Consider the following 27251-nt stretch of genomic DNA (forward strand, 5'->3'; position numbering starts at 1 on the left):
GATCATAAAGATCTCAGTGTTTCTTTATTGGGCCACTCATATCCTCTCTAAAATATTGTTTATGAGGATTGAACTCTATTCTCTATTGAGAAACCCAAATTTTCTACCATTACACCACGCCACATTAAAAAAGATAATTTGGGCCATCCTCAAATTAAATGAAGTTAAATTTATATAAATTTATTATTTGGATTCATACGGTTGAAATTTAACTTTTAGGTGATAAAAATGCCTTTTCTTTTGAGTAATGTTATACCTAGACTACTGTATCGCTCTCATTTAATTTCACGTTAGCAAACACTTATTCATAAAATACTCAAACGGTCATTTTGACTGAAAATGACAAACTTTTAAAATTATTTGTTTAAGCGGTTGCTTGAACAAAGGATAGCTTTAATGAACATAAGGAGTCAAATTTTAAAAATTGTTGTTCAAAGTGGTTGTGTGGCCAATATCCAGATGGCCATCTAAATATAAAGTTAACTTTGAAATTTTTTTTATCATAAGAGCATTCACAATGCTAAAACAAAGAGGATGACCCACTCATCAATTTCTCTCTTCTCCCTTTACTGTAACATCTTGTTTTCTAGTTTCAGTTAATAAAATAAAAACAAGAGTTACTGTGAGTCGGGCTAGCGTTGGGTCAAATAGATTTGAGTTATGGACTTGCGTTAAAAGGAAAGAATAGAAGACCATGAGCTTAAGCCCATGATCCAAAATATATAAACCATAATCACCATTTAATCCTTCATTTCACATATTCCATACACCATCCCATACACACACTTAAGATTCTCTCTCTAGTTTTTCTTCCCTCTCTAGCCGAAATCACCAAGGAAACCAATCCCGATCCAAGGTAATGATAGTATGATATTGTATGAGCTCAAACCCGTTAGATTTAGTCACGAAACGACGAGTCAAAACCTTTAAACCGTTAAAGTCACGAGATCCGAGTGGAATCGGGTATTAACCGAGCAAAAGATGAGCCTACGGATCACCCTAGCTCAGATCTGGATCAAACGAGACGAAAAACGGTGAAAACGGTGCTGAAACCCGTTTTTCCGGCGACGACGGCACCGGAAAGGTGACGGTACGAGGAAGGTCATGTCATTCTCTGACCTAACCCTAATTCGTTAACGGAGAGTTAGCGAACTAGGGGTAATTCGTCTGTTGATTCGTTAAAGGAAGTCTAACGAACTAGACTTAGTTCGTGTTCAAATTCGTCAAGGATAAGCTAACGAACTAACTCCCAATTCACTTTGACCATTCGTTAAAAGAGATAACGAATTAGAAGGTCCAGTTTGTTACATGAACTGGTTCGTTATATGGACTGATTCGTCAAAGGACCAGTTCGTTAAAGGGTCCAAATTGTTATAAGGACCAGTTCGTTATGATAAGTCAATTCGTTAATAACCAAGTAACGAACTAGAAGCTTGATAAATGACTATTCAGTCCCTGGACTTAGAGAAAGAATGATTTAATTATAAAATAGCCCTTGGACTTTATTAAATTATAGAAAATACCTCAAAGGATTAAGAGGCTAATAATAAAAGATTATCATGAAATCCTAATGGAAAATGTGTTAATACAGTTATTGAAAGTAAAATTTTTCCAAGCTGACCAGGTAGCTTAACTCCAGCCAGGGGCTCTACCCCTTGGACCTCGCTAGGGGCTACCGCCCCTAGAACCCCGCTGCCAGGGGCGCTGCCCCCGAACCCCCGTTCGTTGAGGGTAATAAATAAACTAGAAAGACGATATGTGTAGTGATAGTTGATTGATACGTGTAATTGTTATATAGTTAGTCGTGCACAACTCAAGAAAGGAGTAAACATAAACGGTAAATGTAACCGCATTCAAGTGAGTTTCTAGCCCCATTTCCTTGTTATGTTTTCGAGGTTGTGTGCATACTCGACGTGATAGTTAATACACTTACCTTAAATGGTAAGTGTATGCCATGTATGACTTATATATTATTTATGCATGTATATCTTGAATGTGAATGAAAGCTTGTCGGTACGTGAACGATCTTCGGATATTGCACGTATTGACAAGGAAGGTATGTATATAATAGATGAATGTGTATGATAGATATAAATATATATATATATATATATATATATATATATATATATATATATATGAGTATGTATGAATGATCAAAGAATGTATATGTATGTTACGGGTATGTAAAGACAGAATGTACGAAGATTAAGAAGTAAGAGATCAGACCCTAATAATATCTGAGATAGAGAAGAAAGGGATCAGGCCCTAATAATATCTGAGATAGAGAAGTAAAAAGGGATCAGACCCTGCTAATATCTGAGATAGACAAGAAATGGATCATACCTTAATAATATATGAGATAGATAAAGGAAGGAAGGGTCAGACCTTAATAATATTTGAGATAGAAAAGGAAGGAATCAGACCCTAATAATATCTGAGATAGACAAAGGAATGAGGGATCAGACCCTAATAATATCTTAGATAGAAAAGGAAGGAATCGGACCCTAATAATATCTGAGATAGAAATGACAGTAATTATATAGTATGGAAAAAAAAAGTATGAATGTATGTATGAAATTATGTAATGATAGTAAGTTAGTAAAGTAATTATTATGCACCTTCGGGTGTATAATTGAATGTAAGTGTATGTATTGTATAGTATGCGATTAACTAGAACTCACTCAGCGTAGCTGACTTTTAGTATGCATGCAGGTGAGTAGAATGAGGCAGCTGGCTTGAGCGGGGACACATGGCAGAAGAATAAGAGCCTGACATCTAAGACTTATGATGTGTTATATTTGATGTTTAAATTACTGAAAGACAAGAATGTTTTAAGACAAGTTATGGATTAATATGTAATGTTTTATGAAAGTTTTATATTCCGCGAAAGTTTTAATTAACTCTGATATTTAGAACTGTGTTTATGAGTAAATTCAACGATCAAATATAGGGCACCGGTAACGGGGCTTTACATCTACTTTTCTCTTTCATCTCTCTACCTTTTCATCAACTTTCTACTCAGAAACTCATCCACACTCATCTAGTTTATAAACATGAAACACTCTCACACATATATTTCTCTCTCCTCTCTCATCCATGCTATTTGCCATCAAAACTAGATGAGAAACTAAACAGATGCTCTAAAGTCGTTTAAACACAAAGAGTTAGACTTTGCGATTAGAATGGATGTTTGGCCATATCACCATTCTTACTATATACGGTTAAACTATAAAACTTTTGGTCAAACAGCTATTGAACCTTTATCCGGGCGGCTGTTTGAGATGTGTGGGGTCAGATATGAGACGGTGTATGTATATATAGCTGACTAATTTTAGATACCATGGAGATGCATAACTACGTATATATACCAAAAGGGGTTTATTCCTTGTAGCCCCCAAGTTATTTCATTATATAATAACAAGATAAATCTACTGCTTACATAGTATTTGATAGAACAAGTTAATTCAAACACTAAACTTTATTTCTACTGAAATCAAAGGGGCTGTCAAGGCGGGCACACCCCAGGTTCTAACTTTCAAGTCTTTGGCAGATTCGGGGCTTCTTGTAACTAACCGTTTCATTCAATCATCTCATTCTCGTCGCCGTTGTACTTTCACCGTTTCACAAACTCATGTATTTCCCAGCAGCGGCATCTCTCATCTTGCTTCCCAAGTTGTTGACAACAACGTTTCAAAAGCAAGACGTCCTGTATTGGGGCATCAGGTTCCACAAATCTTGACAAGAACATAAACTTATTGATTCTCCTCGCGTAAGGTATGCAAAACTTATTTTTCATTCAAATGATTGTGATAATAAAACATGCTTGTTTGATTTGGAGTTGCAAATTAATGGTCAATAATTAATCATGCATCTATATATCACAAGTGTCTATGTTACTCTTAGTATACCCTTACCGGTTACCAGAAAAAGAACACGGTAATGTATGCTCGATGACGGTGAACCATTCACGGTAGTGGGCGAATAATATAATCTAAATTTATATATGTCTCTATCTCAAGCGATTAGCAAATCTCACTTGTACGTGTTATTTGAATATGTTGTCGACATAACGTTTATTTAAAATCAAGCTGGTTAATTAAAATTTACATTGAACGACATGCAGTATAATTTAAGTTAATCATCTTTGTAATGTTGGGTATATATGTCTGTTAACACGTGGAGTTATCTCATTTCCAACAAAATGTACGCGTCATGATCCACACATTGATTTTAGTATTTTACAATTAATATGCAAACCTCGTACGTGTGTTTCCGACCTCTCCACGTGTGCACCTGTTAGGATTAAACTCACACACGAAATTGAACACACACGCGAAAGCAATAAACGACACGAGGATTTAACGTGGTTCGGTCTAAATTGACCTACGTCCACGGGTGGCAACTAGGTATATCTTTATTGAGTGACAACGATTACAAGTACACGACATCAAATATATAGAGATACACTTAGGGTTTGTATCTTATTAAACAAAAAATCCAAACCGGGCCGGGCCTGTCCTTTGGACTTCAAATAATAAACCGGGCCTACACCGAATAGGCCTACGAAACCCAACAGCACCTCCATGCAAACCCTTGATCCACCATAAATACCCCCGCTACTTACTTCACAGGCCACAGCCATCTCCAACAATGGCAAAGCTACAACTGATCGTGATCGCAATCGCAATCGCCTTTGTAGCCTTTGCTTCCGGCCATCAAACCATCATCACCACCACAATGTAGCCAACAGGTGCAAGAACAAAAGTTCGACTCATGTACGAGTTTCCTCAAACCCTATAAAGTTGACGAGGACAAGGAGATGCTGAAGCAGTGCTGCGAGGAGCTCAAAGGCCTCGACGAGTAGTGCCAGTGTGAGGCGATTAAGCAGGTGTACCAAGACATCAAGACCCAGATGCAACAACAAAAAGACAAGCAGATCGCGGGATTATACGTCAGGGCTACGTACCTCCCAGTCCAATGTGACGAAGATGCATCCCTATGCCACATCAAATATTTACACCCAGCATCAGCACACAAGTGGTTATTGAACAAGTAACAAAGGGGGTCTTTGAGGCGGCCGGACCTTAGGTTCCTAAATAAGCGTCATGTGTAAATTAGTTATCTATCTGTATCAATAAAAAGATGGCCCTAGGTGTTGTTTTTTTTCATATATGATCTGAGCATCATATATAAAACTAAGCACCAAAATATATATCACTGCATGCATATAAAGTAATTTAGTCTATCTATACATCATAAAAAAATATAGAAAAATCATCAACCCGATCCATTTTCACTATAATAAAGTCTTTGAGGAAATTACAGATGATCCATAATTTAGAGTTTCCTCCATGTTTAAAAATTACATTGTTAGCTCTCCTCTACTTTTTTTTCTTTTATAAACAGTTCCTCGATCAGGCGTTTCTGTTCCGGTCCTTTGTCTAATGATTTGTTGTTTTTAAGAGATGCGTCTTGTTCTTGAGTTTTTTAACTAAGGAAAGAAAAAGAAAGGAGATGGAAGGATAAAAAAGGGAAGGGGAGTGAATGAAAATTTTTTTAATAGGTGCGTTCTTGAGTTTGAAGAAATTGAAGGAAATGAAATGATAACTTATTGAGAAAAAACATATCCTTAGTAATCATCCCATTTTTAGGAGCATAATTTATTGGGAAAAAACATCAATTTAATTCCTCCCAATTCTTCCTACTAATTTCCTTTCCATCCTAAAAAAACTCAAGAACACCATTTTTTAACTATCATTAGTTTTTCTTTCCTTTCCCTACTTTAAAAAAACTCAAGAACAGATCCATAATAGACGTTTTTAAGGAGAGAGGTGACGGTATGAATGAAAGAGGTTGAGAGGTGAAAGAGAGGTGAGGAACTGAGGATTAGCTCTTCCTCAAAAACTACCAAAGACAATCATGACGCGTGTGAGAGTGACTAGAAGATAGGTGAATGGTGAGAGAATTTGTGTTTTTAAGAGAATATGAGCAGGGTAAGAGAAAAAGATTATTATTAGTTAGGCAAGTGCCACTTGGCACACCAAAAACACCCTCTAAAAACTTCATATTGTGGATACTATTGGTTTTCATCAACCACAAAATTTAAAAGATGACTGTTTACTTAGGTTGAGAAGAGTACATTTCGATCTTACCTTTGAAGAATTGATCACATTATATGCCGTTTGGAGAAGTAACTAGTGTAACCTTACAAGATGTGACAGTTTTGTTTGGTACTTTGGTTTATGGGTTTGATGATATGGTATAGTGTATTGAAATTTTATTTTTCATTACACTCAAAACGATTACAATAAAGTGGCAGACAAACATGCAAAAAGTTGTGCCCCCTCTTTTGAATAGCAAGTCAATCATACTAAAAACGAAGCTTTGAGACTTAGGAGCCGAAAAAATACCATGCACAACACGTTGAACCCTGCTCAAGAAGTTCACAGCCTCCTGGGCCAGAAAACCAAATGTATCAAAAGCTATTAATTAAAGAAACACATGTTGATTCTAAACAAGTTTTCTCGTGTTTAACGATGTGTATTGAACGCACATGGTCAAAGAAAGAAGTTTTGACCATACTTGTGATTCTGGTTCTTTTGAAATAGATTCATTATTCACATATAAGTTAAATAAAAAGAAGTTTCTACTTGAGAATTATAACAATTTCTGTTTGTTCCGCTCTGCATGATCATATACTCACACTTTGCCATGTGTTTTTTTGATTGATATATATAGAGGGAATGTCACTTAAATCACATAAGTGGACATCATTATTTAAATACTAAGTGACCTTTTTTGTTATTTTGAATTTTTATATCTACATAGACTTTTATATGGAGTGATATTTTGGTTCTTTTATGATGCTAAATAAGATTATTACAACAATAAGAATAAAAATAAAAAACACCTAGGGCCATATTATTATTTGGATATATAGATTCATATCCAGCGACGATTACACTTAACCACGAGTCCTTATTTAAGAAACTAACGTACGACGTCCCATCTCAAGGCACCATTGATACTTGGCCGGCGTGTCGTGATGGTGTTTCGACTTTGCATGGTTCTGCTTCGACGTCGCATTCGACAGGGAGGTAGGTAGCTTTGTACTTCAACATTGCGATCTTGTACGCTTGTAGTCGTTGCTGTTGCATCTGAGTCTTGACGTCTTGGAACACCTGCTTCACCGCCTCGCATTGGCCCTGCTCGTCGAGGTCTTTGAGCTCCTGGCAGCATTTCTCTACCTTAAGCTTATCCACGCGGCCGGTTAGAGACACCTCTTGGAGGTAACTCTCGCACGAGTTGAACTTTTCTCCCTGCACTGAGATTGTAGTGGTGATGATGGTCCTATGGGCGGAAGCGAATGCTACGAAGGCGAATACCGCGATTGCGATCACTGTTAGCTTTCCCATTATCGAAGGTATTGGTATGTTGTGTGAAGTAGCTAGGGTGGTGGTTATTTATGGTGGATCAAGGGTTTGCAATTGCATGCATGGAGATGGAGGTGCACACGTGGAGAGGTCAATCAAATAGGTGGTGGTTGCCGGAGACACGTACGAGGTTTTTCAATGTGGAGTACTAAAATGCATTAGTCAAGGAGGCATTAATATCCACGACGTGTCTATTCTCTTATTTAATTCTTTTGATGCAATAACTCCACGTGTACTTGGACCTAAACCCAAGTTTTTGACTTAATTAGAGCCTGCCTTAAGTGATATGAAGTTACATATTAAATTCGTATCGAATTGGTATTTGGATTCATATGTTTATGAACTTTTAGTGTCATAATATAGTTACACCGATCTAAGTTCACACCACCGAAAGGCTTCGTTCACAAAATATTCAGACGATCTTTTAGATCAAAATTATAAGTCAAATTTTAAAATTTATTGGTCAGAACGGTTGTATGTCTAAAATCAAAATACAAACATGATCATATACACTCAAACTTTTAAAAACAATTTATCAAAAGCTCAAAATAGTCGTCTGACCTCTAGTTGTACGTTGTTTAAAATAACGTAAGTGTGAGATTAGATTTTGTATCATTGACCCCAAACTTTTCAAGTGACAAAAAAAATCATTTTGAATAGGTGCATGTACCAGATAGAAAAGTCGATATACCAACAAGATACATCATACATAAGCTTACATATTGTTGTATTATTTCTTGATCTAACAAGTTACTTAAAACATTATTTCTGTTGAAATCTAAGCGGCTAATTAAGCGAACACAACCCCGGTTCCAAATCGCATGTCTTTGGCAGGTTTGGGGCTTCTTGAAACAACCGTTTCATTCGTGGAGCATCCCATCCTCCTCCTTGTTGTTGTACTCCCACAAATTCGCGTATTTCCATGCATCGGCATCTCTTATCTAGCGTCCCAAGTTGTTTACAACAACGTTGCAAAAGCGAGTCTTGTTGCTTTGTGACAGCAGCTCCCTCATATCTTGACAAGAACATGTGGCAGTATTGCATTGGTAGCCGCTTGATTTGATCAGGACAGTTCACTTGAACTGTTTCAGCCTCCACAAAACTCATTATAGCGACAACTAGGACGATTGCAAAGATTGCCTGTCTTGCTGCCATTGTAGAAGTGGTTAATTTAGTGGGCATGATGATGGTATTTATAGAAATATTGAGGGTACACATGACCATCTTTTTTTGTACTTATCAGAATTTATATTTTTAGTGATCATTCCATAAATAGAGCAGTATTGTTTGACTAGGATTATGAGAGGTGACGGTGCTGGGGGTGTTGACCTTGAGAGGGTGGGTGGAGTTTGTGAAAAGTCAAAGTGGGGAGGTTTGTGTCGTGTATTTTCTCGTCTTATTAGGCCGCTATAGTTTCAACTGTATATGAGCTTTTGACCGGATAGCAATACGTGCATTTCAGCATTTGTATTAATATATAAATAAATAGGGTTTACCTAGCGCAATGCGCCAGTAAAACCCAAATGTTGTTAGTCCCAAACGTTGAGGCGGTAAGTCGACACAAGTCTGACCGGTTTTAGTTACGTACATTATTGTACCGAAATTAAAACAAAAAATAAGATTAAAAAAACTTATAAAAACCGAGGTGGACCAATGGGGTAGCATTGGTCGCTAAATATCGAGCGTTGGTAAAACCCGACCGTTGTTGATCCAGTGCATTGAATCTACACAATTTCGGTTAGTTTCCATCATGTTTGTTACGGTACTGGAACTAAAAAAATGTGTTGAGTTTGCGCGAATTCGGTCGGTTTCTGTCATGTTTGTTGCGATACCGGAATTATAACATAAAAATAAAATGGTATTCGGCCAGTTTTTACACCGTTCGTTACTAACCATAACTAAAACATAAATAAAAAACAAAACCCTTGCTCAAATAACGTGTCGTTAAGTGGGCCCAACACTAAAACTTTCAATTGTTATAATAATAACAATGATCAGTAGACTAAGGTGATGTTTGTTTTTGCTTCAAACATCTTCAGGAGAGTAATGTCTGCAGGCGCGCAGACAATCAGCTGTGAAGACAGTTTGTTTTTTTAAAAGAATAAGATCTGCAAACAGCTTATAACTTCTTAAAACAAAAGCTATTGAAACATGCTTCAAACGTCTTCATCCTCCACAACCGGTCGTCCAGCCCTTCCAACCCTAGCCACCGCCTCCGTCGCTCCTCCACTCGCCGGCAGCCATCGCCACCGCCTCTGCTCCTCCAGGTACACTCCTTCTCTTCCTCTCTCCCTTGGTTCCGGTCGCCATAACCACCGCCATACCGCCTCCTGCTCTCTCCCTTGGTTCGGTCGCCATACCGCCGCCATAACCACCTTTCGACCACCTCCGTCGACCCCCCGCTGCTTCATCATTAAACCGTTCGACCACCTCGTTCTGGTGGTTGTGTTTTGGGCTGATTTGGTCCGCTTATATAAATTGAAAGAGTCGAGAAGTTTTATCGTGATTCATACAATCCGTTCAGTTTCTCTCTCAAACATCAATTTTGTTCATCTTCTGTTAATTTAGGGTTTTGATTCTTGAATCCGTTTGTTTTCCAGTTTTAGTCTTTATGATTTTTGTAAGCAGTAGATAGATTCTAGTGTACCAGATGTGCTATAAGTGTGTATTTTAGAGTTTGATTGTCTGGTTGTTTTTGTTTGAGAGTTGTTGAAGATTTATGAAATTGGTAGTAGTTTTCAGAGATATATGGCAAGATTGGTAGTAGTTTTCAGAGAAGTCAACATATATAAATGATTTCTTTTATTTTGGTCCATAAACTTTCGTCTTTAGGAAAATACATTTTAAGAAAAAAGAGTGTGTCGGTTTATGGTATTTGACCCAAACCACCTTTGATTTGTTTTTGTTAAGCCATTTGTTTTTGTTATGGTATTTGAGTATTGTGAACCCATGATTGTTTTTGTTATGCTATTTGAGTATTGTGAACAAATGATTGTTAAGAATATATATAATTGTAGATGGAAACTAATGATGGTCGACAACAATGGACGGATGACGCAATTAAATGTTTATTAGAAACATGTCTTGAAGAAATTGGGCGGGTAGGTAGAAATGGACAAAGCTTGCGCAGAGAGTCTTGGGTTATATTAGGAAAGAAACTCAAGGAACAATTTCACATGGATTTGAGTCAAAAGCAAATTAGAAATGCTTTTGATACCATGAAATCAAAATATGTAGGATGGTGTTATTTGCGAAACAAGACTGGAAATCTTTACAACCCAGAAACAAACATGTTCACTTTAACGCCTCAGGAATGGGAAGATTTTAAGAAGGTGTATATTTCTTTATGTTTTTAGTATTGTGTTATATTTTAGAGTGAAAAGTATAAATTATAGTCCATATTAATTTGGCGCAGGGTCACCCGAGGGCAATGTCATTAAAAACACGCCCGTTGCCTCATCTTGACCTTCACATAGCTTTGTTCGAAGGGCTTAGTGCTACAGGTGGTAATCAATGGACATCTACTCAAACATCTGGAGTTTCATCATCCCCACATGTCCAAACACTTCAGATACAAGATGGTAGCTTTTGTAATCCGGAAGATGATGATGGAGACTCTCATGAACAAAGCTTTCAAAATGATGATGAAGTTCCTTCCAATAATAAGGGTCAAACTTCTAATCATAATGAAGCTAGGCGTAACAAAAAAACCAAAACCTCTAAAACCACCATTACCCTAGATGATTTAGCGAAAGATATGCAACAAGCACTCAAGCATATGGTGAAAAGCACAGGGCCATCAACTGACGAATGTTATGATAAGTTGAAATTAGTTGGCTTAGAGCCTATAGATCCCTTGTTTTTGGCAGCATTTAACATTTTTGGTCAGTCGATACAAATGAGACAAGCGTGGATGACATTGCCATCAGACCCTGAGGTGTTGAAAGGGTGGATTAAGATGACCGGGACGACATTAGGAATGTTTAAGTAGGGAGAGTGATTTGTAGTATGTCGGTATTTGTAGTGGATGACATTGGTCAGTCGGTATTTGTCTTTTGGTGTGATTTGTAGTATGTCGGTATTTGTAGTGGATGACATTGGTTAGTCGGTATTTGTCTTTTGGTGTGATTTGTAGTATGTGATTCGTATTATATGAACCTTTATTTGCTTTGTATTTTGAACAATTATTGTACTACTTTGAACTATTATGTTTGCAATTAGGCCTTTCTTATATTCAATTTTCAACATAAACATTTTGCTCTTATTCGACAGGTTTATCATGGATTATAATCAAAAGTTATTGCTCCTCATTGTGATGTTCTTATATCTTCGATACTTTTGGCCGAGAAATCACAAAAGAAAAAGAGATAACACTTCGGTTATGTCTGGACACCATTTTACTTTAGAGCTGTTGCGTGGGAACAATCAACAAAGCATTGAACTCCTTCGTATGTCACGTGATTCATTTGTTCGACTTTGCACACATTTTAGAGTGAAAGGTTGGTTAAAAGATAGCAAACACATCTCCGTTGAAGAAAAAATGGCTATGTTTCTGATGATGCTCGGTCACAATCAACGGTTTTCCGTTATTAAACGTAGATTTCAACACTCGAAACAAACAATTCATAAGTATTTTCATGAAGTGTTGGCAACAATGATGGAGTTTGCTAAAGAGGTTATAGTACCAACATCTAATCCAGATACTCCAAGACGTAATAAAAGATTACGAAGAGTTTTTAAGGTACGTCCTAAAAGTCCTATTGTGATCTCTTTCCATGTATATTATTAACGATTAAATTCTATATAGGGAGCGATTGGTGCACTTGATGGAACTTTGATACATGCCATTGTCCCTGTTCATAAACAACATTTGTATAGAGGAAGAGGAAAAGGCGAGTGCTATCAAAATGTTTTGGCCATTTGTGACTTCAATATGGTATTTACCTTTCTGGTGGCCGGATGGGAAGGAGTAGCACATGATTCTAGAATATTGTCTGAATCTTTAACAAATGCTAATGCACCATTTCCACTACCTCCTCCGGGTATATATATTACAATCTCAACTTTATTTCTTATATTACATATATAGTTTTGATGCATGCATCGTCTTTTTTAGATAAATATTATCTATGTGATGCTGCGTATGCACACACTCGTGGATTTATGGCACCATATCGAAATGTGAGGTACTGGCTTGGAGATTTTCGAAGAAATCGTGCATTGACCGAAAAAGAAAAGTTCAACCACGCACATGCAAAACTTAGAAATGTTATTGAACGTTCTTATGGAGTATTAAAGGCACGTTTTCCAATATTAAAAAAAATGGCGCCTTTCTCGTTGGTTACACAACGAAATATTACGATTGCATGTTTTGCACTTCACAATTTTATACGGAAAGAGGGTTTAAGCGATGACCTTTTTGATGAATATGATCACCCAAATGTACGTTTTCAAGATGGAGATGAAGATGCACAAGATAATGGTGAAGAAGGAGAAGCTCGACATGGAAGTGCAGCGGATCGTGAATTCATGAGTCAACTTCGAGATCAAATAGCACAACAATTAATGCAAAACAATGTGCTTTGAGTTTATTTTATGTTATGTGTTTTTTAAACTTGTTTTTAATATTATAATTTTATGTAACTTGAATGTTAAATAACTTCTATCCAGTGAGATAAGTTTGATAATTTACATATTTTCAGTTTATGCAGACAGTATCAACTTATAAAAACAAACAGTCTTATTTTTTCAGCTTACAGAGCTTCAGACCACATCTTCAGCTGCAGACATAAAAACAGATGAAATCAGCTTACAGACAGTTTATGTCTGCAAAAACAAACAGCACCTAAGGGGGTGTTTGAGGGAGCTTTTAAAATTGTTTTTTTTTGCTTATTTGTTTTTTGAAAAGCAAAAACAACTTTTGAAAAACTCAATTTTGAAGCTTTTGGAGTTGTTTTACCAAACAACTTTTGTGTTTCAACAAATAAATAACAAATAAACAAGTTTTAGAAACTCATCCAAACACCCCACTAAAATGAAGCTAACAAAAAAAACATATATTAACCACCATTTCTAATTTCCAAGAGTCGAACATGGGTTGACAAGAAGAGATAGCCTAGAGGCCAAGCTATAACAACCACCCGGCCATCACTTCATTTAAGCTTGGTTTGGAAAACTATCTTTTATATATTAAAAATAAAACTTTATCAAATGCAAGTTTGTGACACCAACTTTCTACTTTACTTTATATAGATAATTTCCAAAAACTACACTATTGAAAATAACAATTACACTATAAAATAGTAACCAAGTTTTGAAATAGTTTAATTAGATTACTCATAAAATATTTTGTTCCTATCAGTTTACTAAAGTTTCATTTGTGTTCTAACCATGTATATTTTACATGGATAGCAAGTTATGTAGGTTTTGTTTTATAATAGTTTGACATTGCAAAATAATTTTATTAAAAAGTGAGAAATAATTTTAAAATTGCGAAAAATTGCAAAAAAAAAAACCTAAAAATTGCAAATAAATAAATAACTGAAATGTTTTTTTTTGTAATTTAATTTTTTTCCTCATTTTTTACTAATTTTGTCAATTTTAAAAAAACATTTTGCAATGTCAAACTATTTTAAAAAAATCTACATAACATGCTATCCAAATAAAATATATAGGATTGGATCACAACGGAAACTTTGGTGACCTGATTAGAACAAAACATTTTATGAGTGACCTGATTGGAATAACTTTCAAAACTTGATTACTATTTTATAGAGTAATCTCTTGAAAATAAAAGAACTTGTAACTTTTTGTTACTAATACTTGTATTCATAATTTCTAAATTTATTATCCATTCTGTTATTAGGTTGGTAGGTTAACGGGTTAATGGGTTTCGGGTTGACGGGTTAGTGTGCTAAGATTCTTCAACCCTCACCCAACCCATATTTTTATTCGAGTCGGGTCGTGTCGATCCATTTAAATTCGTGTCGTGTTTGGGTTGTGTTTCGGGTCAACCTATTTTACATACATACGAATATGAGTAATATCTATTGACTTAGTAATAAATTAAGCAATTTATTACTCTTATTCATATAAAACTTGTTAATAATTTGTGATAAATCTAATTGTTTTTGTGTATTTACTTCTCATTCTCAGTTAACAAACTTAGGTTCACATATTTAGCTCAAAATAAGAAAAACGAATGAAATAACTAGAGAATATGCAGTTAGAACTACCAAATGAAATTATTAGAAGTAAAATGTAGATAAAAAATAGTTTAAAAGAAATTAGTTTTATTTTTAAAAGTTAATTGATATAAGAAAAATTAAAAAAAAACTTAGTATGTAACTTTAAAATTTAAAACATCTTATCTATAAATTAAAAATATTAGGTTCACTAAATTTGTTAAACAAGTTTACATGCCAACCCACTTTTTACTTGGTCGGGTTCGGGTTGACCTGTTTTTCAAACGTGTTGGGTTCGGTTTGACCTATTTAAGAAAACGGGTTGTGTCAGCTGACCCAAAACCTATATTTTTTCATGTCGGGTTCGTGTTGGTTTTCGGGTCGTGTCAGTAATTGACGCCCCTATTACCAATAGACAAAGTAGCTACTGTTGAGCTAAGTCTAAGATGCCACCAAGATTTAATTTTGGTTATTGTCGAAGTTCAAAGTCACTACCGACCTTCAGCAACTATCAACCTTTATTAACCAGTATTTTCTCTGTCTCATTAAAAATGTTATGATTGTTTTTCACTTACCAAATGACAATAGTGCCCTTGAAAATTGGGTCCATCAATATTGTTTATTAATGTTAGTTGTGTGTGTTTAAGGGTAAACGTGAAAATTGGCTAATAAATTTTGAAAGTGAACATTTGTAATGAGACAAATAAAAAAGAAAATATCGACACTTTTACTAGGAGTAATTTCTAACGAGAAATAGCAACTAGCTATAGGTTTCATCATCAAACATGACTTTGCTAGGGCCGCTGCCCCATGCCCGCCAAGGGGCGACGTCCTTCGGAGGTACCTTAAACATAGATCGGGTATCTCAATGTTGAGCTAACAAGTGTCTTGAATAAATGTGTACTCCACACCTTCTAAATTATACTACGTATATTGTGATTTCTCATTTGAACTAAAGTAAATTCTGATTACCCGAATAGCCCGGTGACACTAAAATCATTAACTTTACGTGTTTACCTGTTTAGAATTCGTGTTACTTGCGAGCTTGTCTATATGGAGATATAATATGAACCTAATTAGCGTGCTGGTGGACACGTCAACATGTTCCAACTAGTAGTTCAGTTGCTACGATTGGATAGGTAAGCATGTTAGTGTTAGGAAACTTGTAACGATACGAGTTTTGAAATATTTAGCATATAACTAACTATTAAATTCAAAATATAAAACTTAAAAATCCAATCCTTAGAAATCAAATTATGTACCAAAGTCTTGTATATTTTAAAGATGGAGAGGGTTTAATCAGTTGATGGATGGGTCATGAATGCTGCTATTGTTTTTGAAAAGTTTTTGCCCAAAACATGAAAAAGTAAAACTAAGATGGTTAAAATCGAGCGTAAGAAGATAGTCCAAGGGCTTTTATACTCTTATAAAGATAAACTCACTTCTTTTGGCTTTGTTCACTTGTGATCGAACCGACGTCTGCTTGGATTCGTCCGTTCTTTTTAGGGTTTGCTCTATCCAGCTTACTCCTTCGTCCTACGTTCAAAACCCTAATCGTCGGTCAGGTATTATTTCCGATCTAATTCAACACCTTTCTGTATGAGTATATGAACATGTGTTTGATTAGCTTATGAATTAGGTTTTTGTTTCCGTATACCCTTAATTTGATGGCTGATCTCTTTAATTTGGGGTTATTGTTTGATGATTCGGCTTCTATTACTGGTTATGCGTTATTGATCTCTTTATTGGATTCTAATTTAGGGCTTTCTTTGATTATCATTAATTAATTGTATTTTAGTTTTTTTTTTTTTAATTACATGAATCAGAAGTGTGATATTAATTAGGGCAAATTGAAATTATTAAAGATATTTATAATAGAACAATATTACTGATATGCCTGTGCTCTTTTGAAGTCTTATTTGATCATATATCCTAGGATACTTGCAATTAAAAGCTTTTCTATTGAGTTACTGAGCATCATAATACAAAATACTATCATATAGATATCTTGGAATACAGTTTCACACTTGTGGTTATATGGCATGTAATCAAGTGTGTTGTCTTTGAGAATGATAGCTTCAGTTGTTATGTGGTTTTTTTTATTATACTTCACTTCATCTGAGGAAAAATGTATATTTTTTAGTAAGTTTTTGCTTTAAAATGTAACTCACCTCCGTTTTCGAGTTATGTATGTTACATACTTAAAACTTTTTGTTGCATCAGTTTTCCGTTTTTTTTGTAAGCAGGTAAAATGGTGATGTGGTACCATTTTACATGCTATAGAAGGTTACTAATGATAGCGTAAAGTTAGTGTTATATTATACATTTTTTGCATACAATGTAAATAGGTTATGTAAGCTACATCTTAAACCTTTTTTAATACATAAGTTTATGAAGATTTTGAAGTAATTTTTTGATACTAGTTGGTATAGTTTGTTTAACAGTATCAGACTAATCGTTAATATTGTCGCTTACTTATTTGCTTTGTTATTATTTTTTTTATCAGATCCGAGCAAGATATTCGTCAAGAAAAGCGTCGGTCTCAGTTTCACTTTACCAGCTAATTTTCATGTCTGAACTCGACCTCCAGATTCCCTCTGCTTTTGGTAGGCACTTCTGCTGTAATTTATTATTAAAAATTTATTCTACAACTGGTTTTTTATTAATATTATTTGTTTTTATAGACCCGTTTGCTGAAGCTAATGCTGAGGATTCTGGTGCTGGGTCAAAAGAATACGTTCATATTCGCATTCAGCAACGTAATGGTAGGAAAAGCTTGACAACTGTGCAGGGTTTAAAAAAAGATTTCAGTTACAATAAGATTTTGAAGGATCTCAAAAAGGAGTTCTGCTGTAATGGCACTGTTGTTCAGGACTCTGAACTTGGCCAGGTTATTATTAATCTTGCATGATTGTTATTAGATCTAAATTTGTTATTAACGTGTTTGATTTTTAATGTTGTTTTAAAGGTCATTCAGCTTCAAGGTGATCAGAGAAAGAACGTCTCAACCTTTCTTACTCAGGTTATTATTTTGATACTTTGTTTTAGCCAACGAGCATAACTGAACGCGTATAAACAGTTTCTGTTTAAAACTGATTGATTTTTAACGGTTCATGTTCAAAACATATTGCTTTTTAATTTGTTGAAACAGGTGGTGTTGGGTTGCTTCGGAACAGTTTTTGTTTAATATATATTTTTGTGTTTTTTCAATAAAAATTTAGTGTAAAAATGATTACAGAATTTGTATCATTTTATTGAGTTTGGGATTTATATTGTGTGGATTCTGAATGGGCTGGATTGGGTCGATCCGAAACACTTTTTGTTCAAGATTTAATTTTTTACTAAATAATTAGTTAAGTCAAAAATGATTATAGGAGTCGTTTTGTTTTAGTTAAATGCTATTTTTTTTTAATAATATTTGAGGAAGCTGTGTGTGTTAAAAATACACTTGTAACATTTAACTCTTTTGTAAATAAATGTGTTTGGGGTTACTAATATGTGGTTTTTAATTTTATGAAATTGTTGTATGATCTGATAGTATTAGTTGTAGCTGAGTTATTTATTTGGTTTGGTATTATTATGCAGGCGGGTATTGTGAAGAAGGATCATATCAAGATTCATGGTTTCTGAGGTGCTGGCATGCAAGATGTGCAAATCTGCTGGTTATGTTGGTTTGTGATTAAGGTTTGCTTGAAACTTCTATTAGTACTAGTACCAGTTTAGTAATGGCAGGATTATGAATTGTGAACAGCAATAAACATATACAATAATCACTGAACATCTATGTCTTTTCTTTATGCTGTATTTGATATTTGTGACATTGGATTTTGCTTTAGTTTTTGTGTTGCCCAAGCTGGTACCGATCAAACTTGATCCGACATGTCAATAGATCATTAATCAATTGGTTGTGTTAGGGGATAAGTTGTGTGATTGATGAATAAATGTACCAAATCTGATCTTTGTTCACATGATTTCTAAGCACCGATTGTTGGTGTATGTTTGAGTGGAGTTCTCAACGGTTTTCATAACCAAATTCAAGACCAACTAAAATAACTGAAGTTCTAGTCAATACTAGAGGTGCACAAAAAAACCGGTTCCGGAACCTAACCGGTGGAACCGAACCGGAACCGGTTCCAGTTCCAACCCGGTTGGAACAATACCCGGTTTGGGTATTTTTGTACCCGAAAATCGTACCCGGTTCTCCTATTTGTATGTCAGTACCAGTTCCAACCCGGTTCCTACCCGGTTCTTAATTGGAACCGGTTTGGTTCGTACCCGGAATAACCGGTTCCGACGGGTTTTTTTGAAGGGTCAAACAAAAGTCAAACTAGCCGTTGGAACCGGTTCCAACGATAATATAGCCGTTGGAACCGGTTTTTTTAGACACCAATTAGCCGTTGGAACCGGTTCCAACGGTAATATAGCCGTTGGAACCGGTTTTTGAGACAATATTACCGTTGGAACCGGTTCCAACGGTAATATAGCCGTTGGAACCGGTTTTTGAGACAATAGATCTGTTGGAACCGGTTCCAACGGTAATATAGCCGTTGGAACCGGTTTTTGATGCCCAAACCTATATATAACTTGTTTCCATTACTTGTTTCACCACCAAACTCAAAAACAAACTACAATACTACTCCTTTAGCAAACCCGTTCCTTTACCCGACCATCCAACTAAATATTATTATGGCACCCATCAAAAAAACTAACAACAAGGCTAAGAAGAGTGTTTTTGTTGCCCCTGTTCCTATTACGGAGGACCCAAGGGTTGTTACGGTAGTCAACCATAACCGCAACCAAGACATATGGAAGAATTGGGATTTGATTGTGGATGACGAAGGTTATCAAAAGGCTCGTTGCAAACTATGTGGTTCAATATTAAAGCACGATTTCAACTCTACTTTGAGAAAGCACATCGAGAAGCCATATTGCAAGGCGTTGAAAGGGATTGGCGCGACCGATCAAATTGACTTGGGTAAAGATGGTACACTATTTCGTTACAACACGACTCAAGTTCAAGATAGAATGGCAAAGTTCGTTATTCAACGAGGTTTGCCGTTTAACCACTTTGATGACCCGGAGTTGACGTCGTTGATTCGCGAAACTCTACAACCGAGATACACACATGTAAGTCGTACTACCTTAAGACGTCATTGTATCAGGTTGTGGGAGTGTGCTAAAAAAGAGTTAATCGAGTCTTTTCATTCTTTAGAAGCCATGGTTAGTTTAACTACCGATGTTTGGTCGGCACCACACGGGTTGCCCGAATCATACATATGTGTCACCGCTCATTGGGTTGATCCGGTGACATGGCAATTGATGAAACGCACCATCGCTTTTGAAAACTTCCCGTTCCCACATACCGCCGAAAAATTGTTTGAATTACTTGATGAAGTTATAACGACTTACAACTTGAGAAATAAAATATTTTCGATTTCGTTTGACAACGCTTCAAACAATACTAAGGCGGCTGAAAAATTTATCATTAAATATTCACCACCTTGTTTCGGGGATTTTTTTCATGTCCGATGTGTTGCACATATCATCAACTTGGTTGTTCAAATAGGTCTTGACAATGAACACATTTGTGATGATTTAAAATACTTTAGACTTATGTTACAAGATGTCTTCAAAAGTGGTAAAAGAAGACATCTTGAATATAAGAACTATTGCAAGTCGGTTGAAAGAAAGTATTTGGGGCCGAATTGGGACGTTCCAACCCGTTGGAACTCAACTTGTCATATGTTAAAGTGTGCTTTTGCCCAACGCCAAACTTTACAAGCTTTTCATAACAATCTTGTTGAAGAACGCGAGGCCGATATGTTTCCTGAAAGTGTTTGGGTCTAAGTCGGTTATTTGTTGGAGTATCTTGATGTGTTCAAAAAGTCAACAACAAAATTATCGGGAGTCTATTACCCTACTAGTTGTTGGGTTTTGCAAGAATTGTACTATATGTCTTGTGTTTTTAAAAGCTTTGCGGAGAAGAACAAACTCTTCGAAAATATTGTTGCGGTGATGAAAGAAAAGTTCATAAAATATTTTGAAATCATACCGCCGGTCTTTACTTGTGCCGCCGCATTAAACCCCTATTGGAATGTTAATGGGGTTGAAACAACGATTGAGGAAATATTCGACAACTTAGGTATGCACGAGATTGACCCGAAGTTGTCGACGGAAGCGAATGACAAGTTCAACAAAAACCTTCAAGACCTTTATGACCATTATTTTCAAATGTATGGTCCAAGCACGAGATCGTCTTTTGTGAAAAAAACAACAACTGGTAGGCCGTGCAATGACCCACTTATAAACTTGATGAATGGGATTCGTGAATCGGCATCTAAGAGGCAAAGAGGAAACACACCAAGTAGCGAACTTGGTCGATAAAGTGGAGCAAACTATGTTGAGGGCGCAACGGTCGACGAAATTCGCAATATTGATTTGTTGGCTTGGTGGAAAGGTAAACAAAACGAATTTCCCATTCTATCCGCCATGGCTCGTGATTTGCTTGCCGTACAAGCCTCAACGGTTGCTTCCGAATCGGTTTTTTCTCTTAGTGGGAGGGTGTTATCTATGCGAAGAACAAAACTAACTCCCGAGTCTCTAGAGGTTTGCATTTGCCTAAAGGACCATATGGATGCGGTGGATCGTGTACAACACAAGGCGAACTTTGAAGACGAAATACCAATAGAGCGTCATATTCATGATGAGGAGGCGGAGGACGGGGTTTCTTCCGATAACGAAGACGAGGGTGAAGACGAGAATGAAGACGAAGAAGAGTTGTAATTATTTGTTTTGGTAAAATTATTTGTAACTTGTTCAACTAATATTTAGTTTTGATTTGTTTTATTATAATTACTTTTGTTACTCATGATTAATTGTTTGTTACTTTTTTAATAACGACGAACATTTTATTCATCTAAAAAATAACTATTACAAACATTATTAAAACATAAACGATACTAAACATAACAACTAAAACATAAAAAACAAAGTCCGTCGTTTTAATCCGGGAATACTTATTTTTGGGTTGTAGAGCCGGACGACTCTCCCACTTCCGTTTTTTTAGCTTCCAATCTTCTTTTCTCTCGACAATACTTATTCGTATGTTTTCGTAATGTCGAGTTGGACGCTGCTTTAAGAAACTTCGAGCAATATTTGCAACGTGCCAACTCATGTGAGTCGGTCATGAGACACAAATCGTAATGAACCCAAACATCGGGGCATCTTGTTGTTTCGATCACCATAACAACGTCATCATTGGTTGCCATTTGTTGTCGGTTTAAGGTTAATTGTGGTTTGGAGTGTGTTTTATAGTTTTGGGAGTGGTTTAACAAGTACACAAACAAACCTTGCTATTTATAGAAAGAAGATAACCTATTTATAGTTAAAAAACCGGTTCCAACGGTCAAAAACGGCTATATAGCCGTTGGAACCGGTTCCTAACGGCTATAATGTTTAAATTTCAAAAAAAAACGGTGGAACCGGTTTTTACGTAAAAACCGGTTCCGGTTCCACCCTACCCGGTTCCTAAAAGTTTGCATTTCCGGGCATCGGTTCGGGTCGGGAACCGAACCGGTTCCTGACTGGAACCGGTGTCATTTTGTACCCGGGGTGAAAAAAACCGGTTCCGAACCGGTTCGGGTTTTCAAGGTGAACCCGAATTGTGCACGTCTAGTCAATACACCTAAAATTTCAAGTTCTGAGAATGATTTTTAAGCAAGTTTAAATCAACTCAAGTTTTACTCATTAATCAAACGTCACATATAATTTCAAGCTCAACCTTATTTAGGTAATCGAGTGCAAAAGGTGAAGAACAAAAATACACTAATAAAGATGTGGTTCTGGTCATGATTAGCCAAGGAGCGGGTCGAGTGATTTGAGTCTGGTCATCTAGTTTTGCCGGTCCTGTATGGTGTTGATGGTTTGTAAATTATATTTGGGAAACAATTAGAGGGATATTGGATAAATGGGTTATTAGACAGGATAATTGGGCTTGTTTAGGCGTCTGAGTAATTCGGCCGTGATTAGTGGGGTAATTTAGCTAATTTTATCCGGCTTAAATAAAAATATCATTTAAGCTTAATTTTATGTTTTATATAGAATGAACTATTAAAAAATTATCATGGCCGGCTCAACGTGTTCGGAGGCCTAAAATGTTGAGGGCTTTTTTTTTTTCTTTTTTTATACGTATAGCTATAGAAAGTATCCATGAATTATGGAATGTGGATGATATGTAATGTTAATGGGTACGTGGCATTCCTTAATTTGTAGTCCATCATTGAGTTATTAATTTTATTTTTGTTTAAAAGCACTTTCAAAAAACCCAATAATACAAACTTTTATTTTAGATTGAGACTCTAAAAAACTGTAGGCCTAAAGCCTTGGTTTTATTTGGTTTACCCACAAGACGACCCTGAAAGTTATACAGCTATACTGGGTTAACATTCGTAAAGGAATTTGGTCAATTGAAGTTTCTATACTACTCGATCTACAAAATCAAAAAAACAATGAGGTTACATGACCACGGTATACAGTCTCTTGGTTCACTTTTTTTTTAAATTTAACATAAAACACAGTATTTAAAATAGATGACAAGAAATAAAAATGGCATTTCAATTGATATCTAAACATTATTGCTAAAACAGTTATAAATTATTAAAATAGAAATAAAAAGATATTTATTTTGAAGTACAGTCCTAGTCACTAGTAGTGGTTATAAAACGACAATATTGTGAAGCTTTTTAACCAACTAAATCCAAGTAAAGTTGAATCAGATACGCACTAACTACCCACACCAAACAGACGTGGTCCCAGCTATAGGTCTTAGACAACCTCATTTCACTTCGGGCCCCGATTACGTTATCAAATAATACAATTAAGTGTTATATTGCAATCCTTGTTTTAGTAGACTGTTGTGTGTAAAATAATGTAAATATAATAACCGATAACAAATAATTAAGTATATCAAAATGAATTTGTATCATATGCATTTAACGAAGTTGAGATCACAAAATGAGCAAACTTAATATGTTAAAACACATTTTTAAGTTGCTATAGATTAGATGTAATCAATACAATCTAACCTTAAAAACAAGTACTTAAAGCATTCACCTTATTTAGCAAAGTTTGTTGAGTACTTAAGCATATCTATGTGCTTCGAGATCCTTTTGATACCTTTTTTTTCTTCTCTTCTACTACCGAATCTGTATCTTAACTACAAAAGGTTATGTTGAGTGAAGATCTCACTAGGAGTAATCTCTCTATCTCTTAAATAGATGTACGATTTATCCTTATCTCATCAACTCACTTCCTAGTCTGTAGGTGAGATATTATTGAGTAGGTTTGTTTCTTGTAGAAAGTTAACTCTTTCCTCCTTAAGTCCTTAAGCCTTACAATCTCTTGAATGCCAAAAGGATGTTTAAAGAAATGAACACACCCACACATATATGATAAAATCATTACATGGTGTCTTAAGCATGTGTAGCAACATAACTATTTCTTCCTATAAACCTTCCTTGAGTGTATTTGGTAGACTCCAGACAAAGTGCATATCTTCGTCCACTAATCCTGAACATTTTTATGTACACGTATTAGATGAATAATTAAACTTATAAACGTAACTATTATGTACATGCCTTTGATGAGTAATCAACTTTATGGACGGCCTTCCCTTCAATTTCAACTTGTCTCTGAATTATAATTCACATAAAAATCTTAATTGTTGCCTATAATCATAACATTTGAAATTGGGTCAATAACATTAACAATCACAATAATATTGTTAGATATTTTCAATTAATCATAACATCACATCTCCCAAATAAAGTATGTGAAAATGATACAACAAAAAATGGCCCAATAGAAATTAATCAATTACGATCATCTTTAGTGCTAAAAATTTAAAGTTGTGGTCCGACTTCTAAAACAATGCAAGGAAAGACACCCCACCATTAGTTTATCGTACACCCTCCACACCCTATCCCTCCACTACACGATATTTACACCTATTCCACCGCTATATAACACACAACAATTTACTCACTACTCACTCAAAAACACAAAAACATAAACCATCTTAAATTAACTTTCAACCACTTCAATGGCTTCCATGACTACAACCTTTGCTTCATCTCTTACCAACAAGACCAAGACATGTTTCTTGGACCAATCATCCTTCCATGGTGTCCCGGTCTCGTCTCCGGTTCGTTTCCAGTCGGTTAACTCGAACCGGAACAAGAGCTCGCTGATCACCATGTCGGCCGCACCGTACGATCTCGGGTCCTTCACGTTTCAACCGATCAAGGAAGCGATCGTGTCGCGTGAAATGACCCGGAGGTACATGACCGACATGATCACCTATGCCGACACCGACGTTGTTATAGTCGGTGCCGGGTCCGCAGGGCTCTCTTGCGCTTATGAGCTTAGCAAAAACCCTAACATTCAGGTATTAACTAATTATAACAAAATAAACTAGAGTAACTATTATTGTTATTATTACGCTACTTTAAAACTGTAACGTATTAACTAGCTAAAACAAAATAAAATGAATTAAAGTAATTATTATTAATTTATGTAATAATATTAACTATTAACTAGTGCTAAAACAAAGTAAAATGAATTAGAGTAATTATTATTAATTTATGTAACAAAATTTTTTTTTGAACGACCAACTAAGTAACGCCGGGTATCCCGTACGCGGCCCCCGTTGGCTAAAGGTAGCCTGAGCCGGCCATTAGTCCGGACGGAGCCCTTAGCGGTCTACCTGTTGAGGGATTCACCGGATAAAACCCGACCCCCACGCCCGCCAAACGGCACGACAGCGAGGAGCCGATAAAACCGGGTGAGATCAGGACTCGAACCCTAGCAAGCCAGGGTCATCCCTCATATTTTTCATATAAGTTGGTGGTAGTGAGGTTTGATCCCCCTCTCTCTCACTTGTAAAGTGAGTGCTCTACCATTGAGCCACAAACTATTAACTAGTAGCTAAAACAAAATAAGATGATCTAAAGTAATTATTATTAATTTATGTAACAATATTAACTATTAACTAGTAGCTAAAACAAAATAAAATAAAGTGAAGTAATTATTATTAATTTATGTAACAATATTAACTATTAACTAGTAGCTAAAACAAGATAAAATAAAGTAAAGTAATTATTATTAATTTATATAATAATATTAACTAGTAGCTAAAACAATATAGAATAAACTAAAGTAGTTATTATTAATTTATATAATAATATTAATTATTAACTAGTAGCTAAAGCAAAACAAAATGAACTATAGTAATTATTAAAAATTTCTATAACAATATTAATTTATATAATAATATTAACTATTAACTATAGTAGCTTAAACAAAATAAAATAAATTGAAGTAATTATTATTAGTTTATATAATAATATTAACTAGTAGCCAAAACAAAACAGAATAAAATAAACTAATTTATGATTTTAAATAATGACAGGTTGCCATCATTGAGCAATCGGTGAGCCCCGGAGGTGGTGCGTGGCTCGGCGGACAATTATTTTCCGCCATGGTTGTCCGCAAGCCTGCACACCACTTCCTTGACGAGCTCGAGATCGAGTACGATGAGCAAGAAGACTACGTCGTCATCAAGCACGCAGCTCTGTTCACATCAACCATCATGAGCAAGCTTCTGGCGAGACCAAACGTGAAGCTCTTCAACGCGGTTGCAGCGGAGGATTTGATCATTAAAGAAGGGAGAGTAGGCGGTGTGGTGACCAACTGGGCTTTGGTGTCGATGAACCACGGCACACAGTCGTGCATGGACCCTAATGTTATGGAGGCTAAGGTGGTTGTGAGCTCGTGTGGTCATGATGGTCCCATGGGTGCCACTGGTGTCAAGAGGCTCAGGAGTGTTGGGATGATTGAAAGTGTTCCTGGGATGAAAGCGCTCGACATGAACACTGCTGAAGACGCGATTGTTAAGCTCACGAGAGAGATTGTTCCTGGAATGATCGTTACCGGGATGGAAGTTGCAGAGATCGATGGATCTCCCAGAATGGTACGTTTTCGATAATCTGTTATCTAAGATTAGAATCCCGTGTATTACACGGGTTGAGTAATATTGAAATTTAGTATAATTACCAACTAACCATTTAATATTTTAAGTCAAACATCTCACATAAGCTACTATATTTAATTTAATATAGTAAATACAAACAAGTGAAATAAGTGAAACAAGTGAAAAAAAAATCTTGGGCTCACATAACTGTTACACGTGACGCATTAGTTACTTTTTTATTAGGCATAGACTATTAAATTAGTGAAATAGATAGTAAATTGGTTACAAATGATTTTTACAGGGGCCAACATTTGGGGCTATGATGATATCTGGACAAAAAGCAGCTCATTTGGCATTGAAGGCACTCGGGCTCCCGAATGCATTGGACGGGACGAGTGTGGGAAGTGTTCACCCTGAGCTGATCCTTGCAGCTGTGGATTCGGGTGAGACTGTGGATGCCTAAATGGAGTAGATATTTAGGGTGAAGTTCGGGTTTGAATAAATTAAAAAACAGATGTCCTTTCGTTGTTAGTTTGTTGTTGAGACGTTGTGTTTTTATGTGATTGTGAATCGTTTGTGTTGTGTTCTGTTGATTCATGTTTG

At 35.8% G+C, this 27251-nt stretch overlaps 2 protein-coding genes across 2 annotated transcripts; both read left to right on the forward strand.

The window, feature by feature from the left end:
- Window positions 1-16087: 16087 nt before the first annotated feature.
- On the forward strand, window positions 16088-18533 carry LOC143541231 (protein translation factor SUI1 homolog 1). Its single transcript, XM_077034109.1, has 5 exons — window positions 16088-16185; window positions 17127-17226; window positions 17305-17510; window positions 17589-17642; window positions 18206-18533. The coding sequence occupies exons 2-5, from the start codon at window positions 17190-17192 to the stop codon at window positions 18248-18250; spliced, it is 342 nt and encodes a 113-aa protein (XP_076890224.1). The 5' UTR covers window positions 16088-16185; window positions 17127-17189; the 3' UTR covers window positions 18251-18533.
- Window positions 18534-24666: 6133 nt separating this feature from the next.
- On the forward strand, window positions 24667-27207 carry LOC143541256 (thiamine thiazole synthase, chloroplastic-like). The gene is made up of 3 exons (XM_077034132.1): window positions 24667-25064; window positions 26088-26648; window positions 26950-27207. The coding sequence occupies exons 1-3, from the start codon at window positions 24720-24722 to the stop codon at window positions 27109-27111; spliced, it is 1068 nt and encodes a 355-aa protein (XP_076890247.1). The 5' UTR covers window positions 24667-24719; the 3' UTR covers window positions 27112-27207.
- Window positions 27208-27251: the final 44 nt, after the last annotated feature.

Source organism: Bidens hawaiensis, unplaced genomic scaffold (assembly GCF_021521415.1).
Source record: "Bidens hawaiensis isolate Kalapana, Puna unplaced genomic scaffold, B.hawaiensis_p1.1 tig00012479_1, whole genome shotgun sequence".
NCBI classification, from domain to species: Eukaryota; Viridiplantae; Streptophyta; class Magnoliopsida; order Asterales; family Asteraceae; genus Bidens; species Bidens hawaiensis.

What these genes read in the sequence shown, in the direction of transcription:
- LOC143541231 (XM_077034109.1), top strand. Translation starts at nt 17,190, where the DNA reads ATGTCTGAACTCGACCTCCAGATTCCCTCTGCTTTTG. An exon ending in AGGACTCTGAACTTGGCCAG is followed by an intron (nt 17,511 to 17,588) that starts GTTATTATTAAT and finishes GTTGTTTTAAAG; the next exon opens with GTCATTCAGCTTCAAGGTGA. An exon ending in TCTCAACCTTTCTTACTCAG is followed by an intron (nt 17,643 to 18,205) that starts GTTATTATTTTG and finishes ATTATTATGCAG; the next exon opens with GCGGGTATTGTGAAGAAGGA.
- LOC143541256 (XM_077034132.1), top strand. Translation starts at nt 24,720, where the DNA reads ATGGCTTCCATGACTACAACCTTTGCTTCATCTCTTACCAACAAGACC. An exon ending in GCAAAAACCCTAACATTCAG is followed by an intron (nt 25,065 to 26,087) that starts GTATTAACTAAT and finishes AAATAATGACAG; the next exon opens with GTTGCCATCATTGAGCAATC. An exon ending in TCGATGGATCTCCCAGAATG is followed by an intron (nt 26,649 to 26,949) that starts GTACGTTTTCGA and finishes TGATTTTTACAG; the next exon opens with GGGCCAACATTTGGGGCTAT.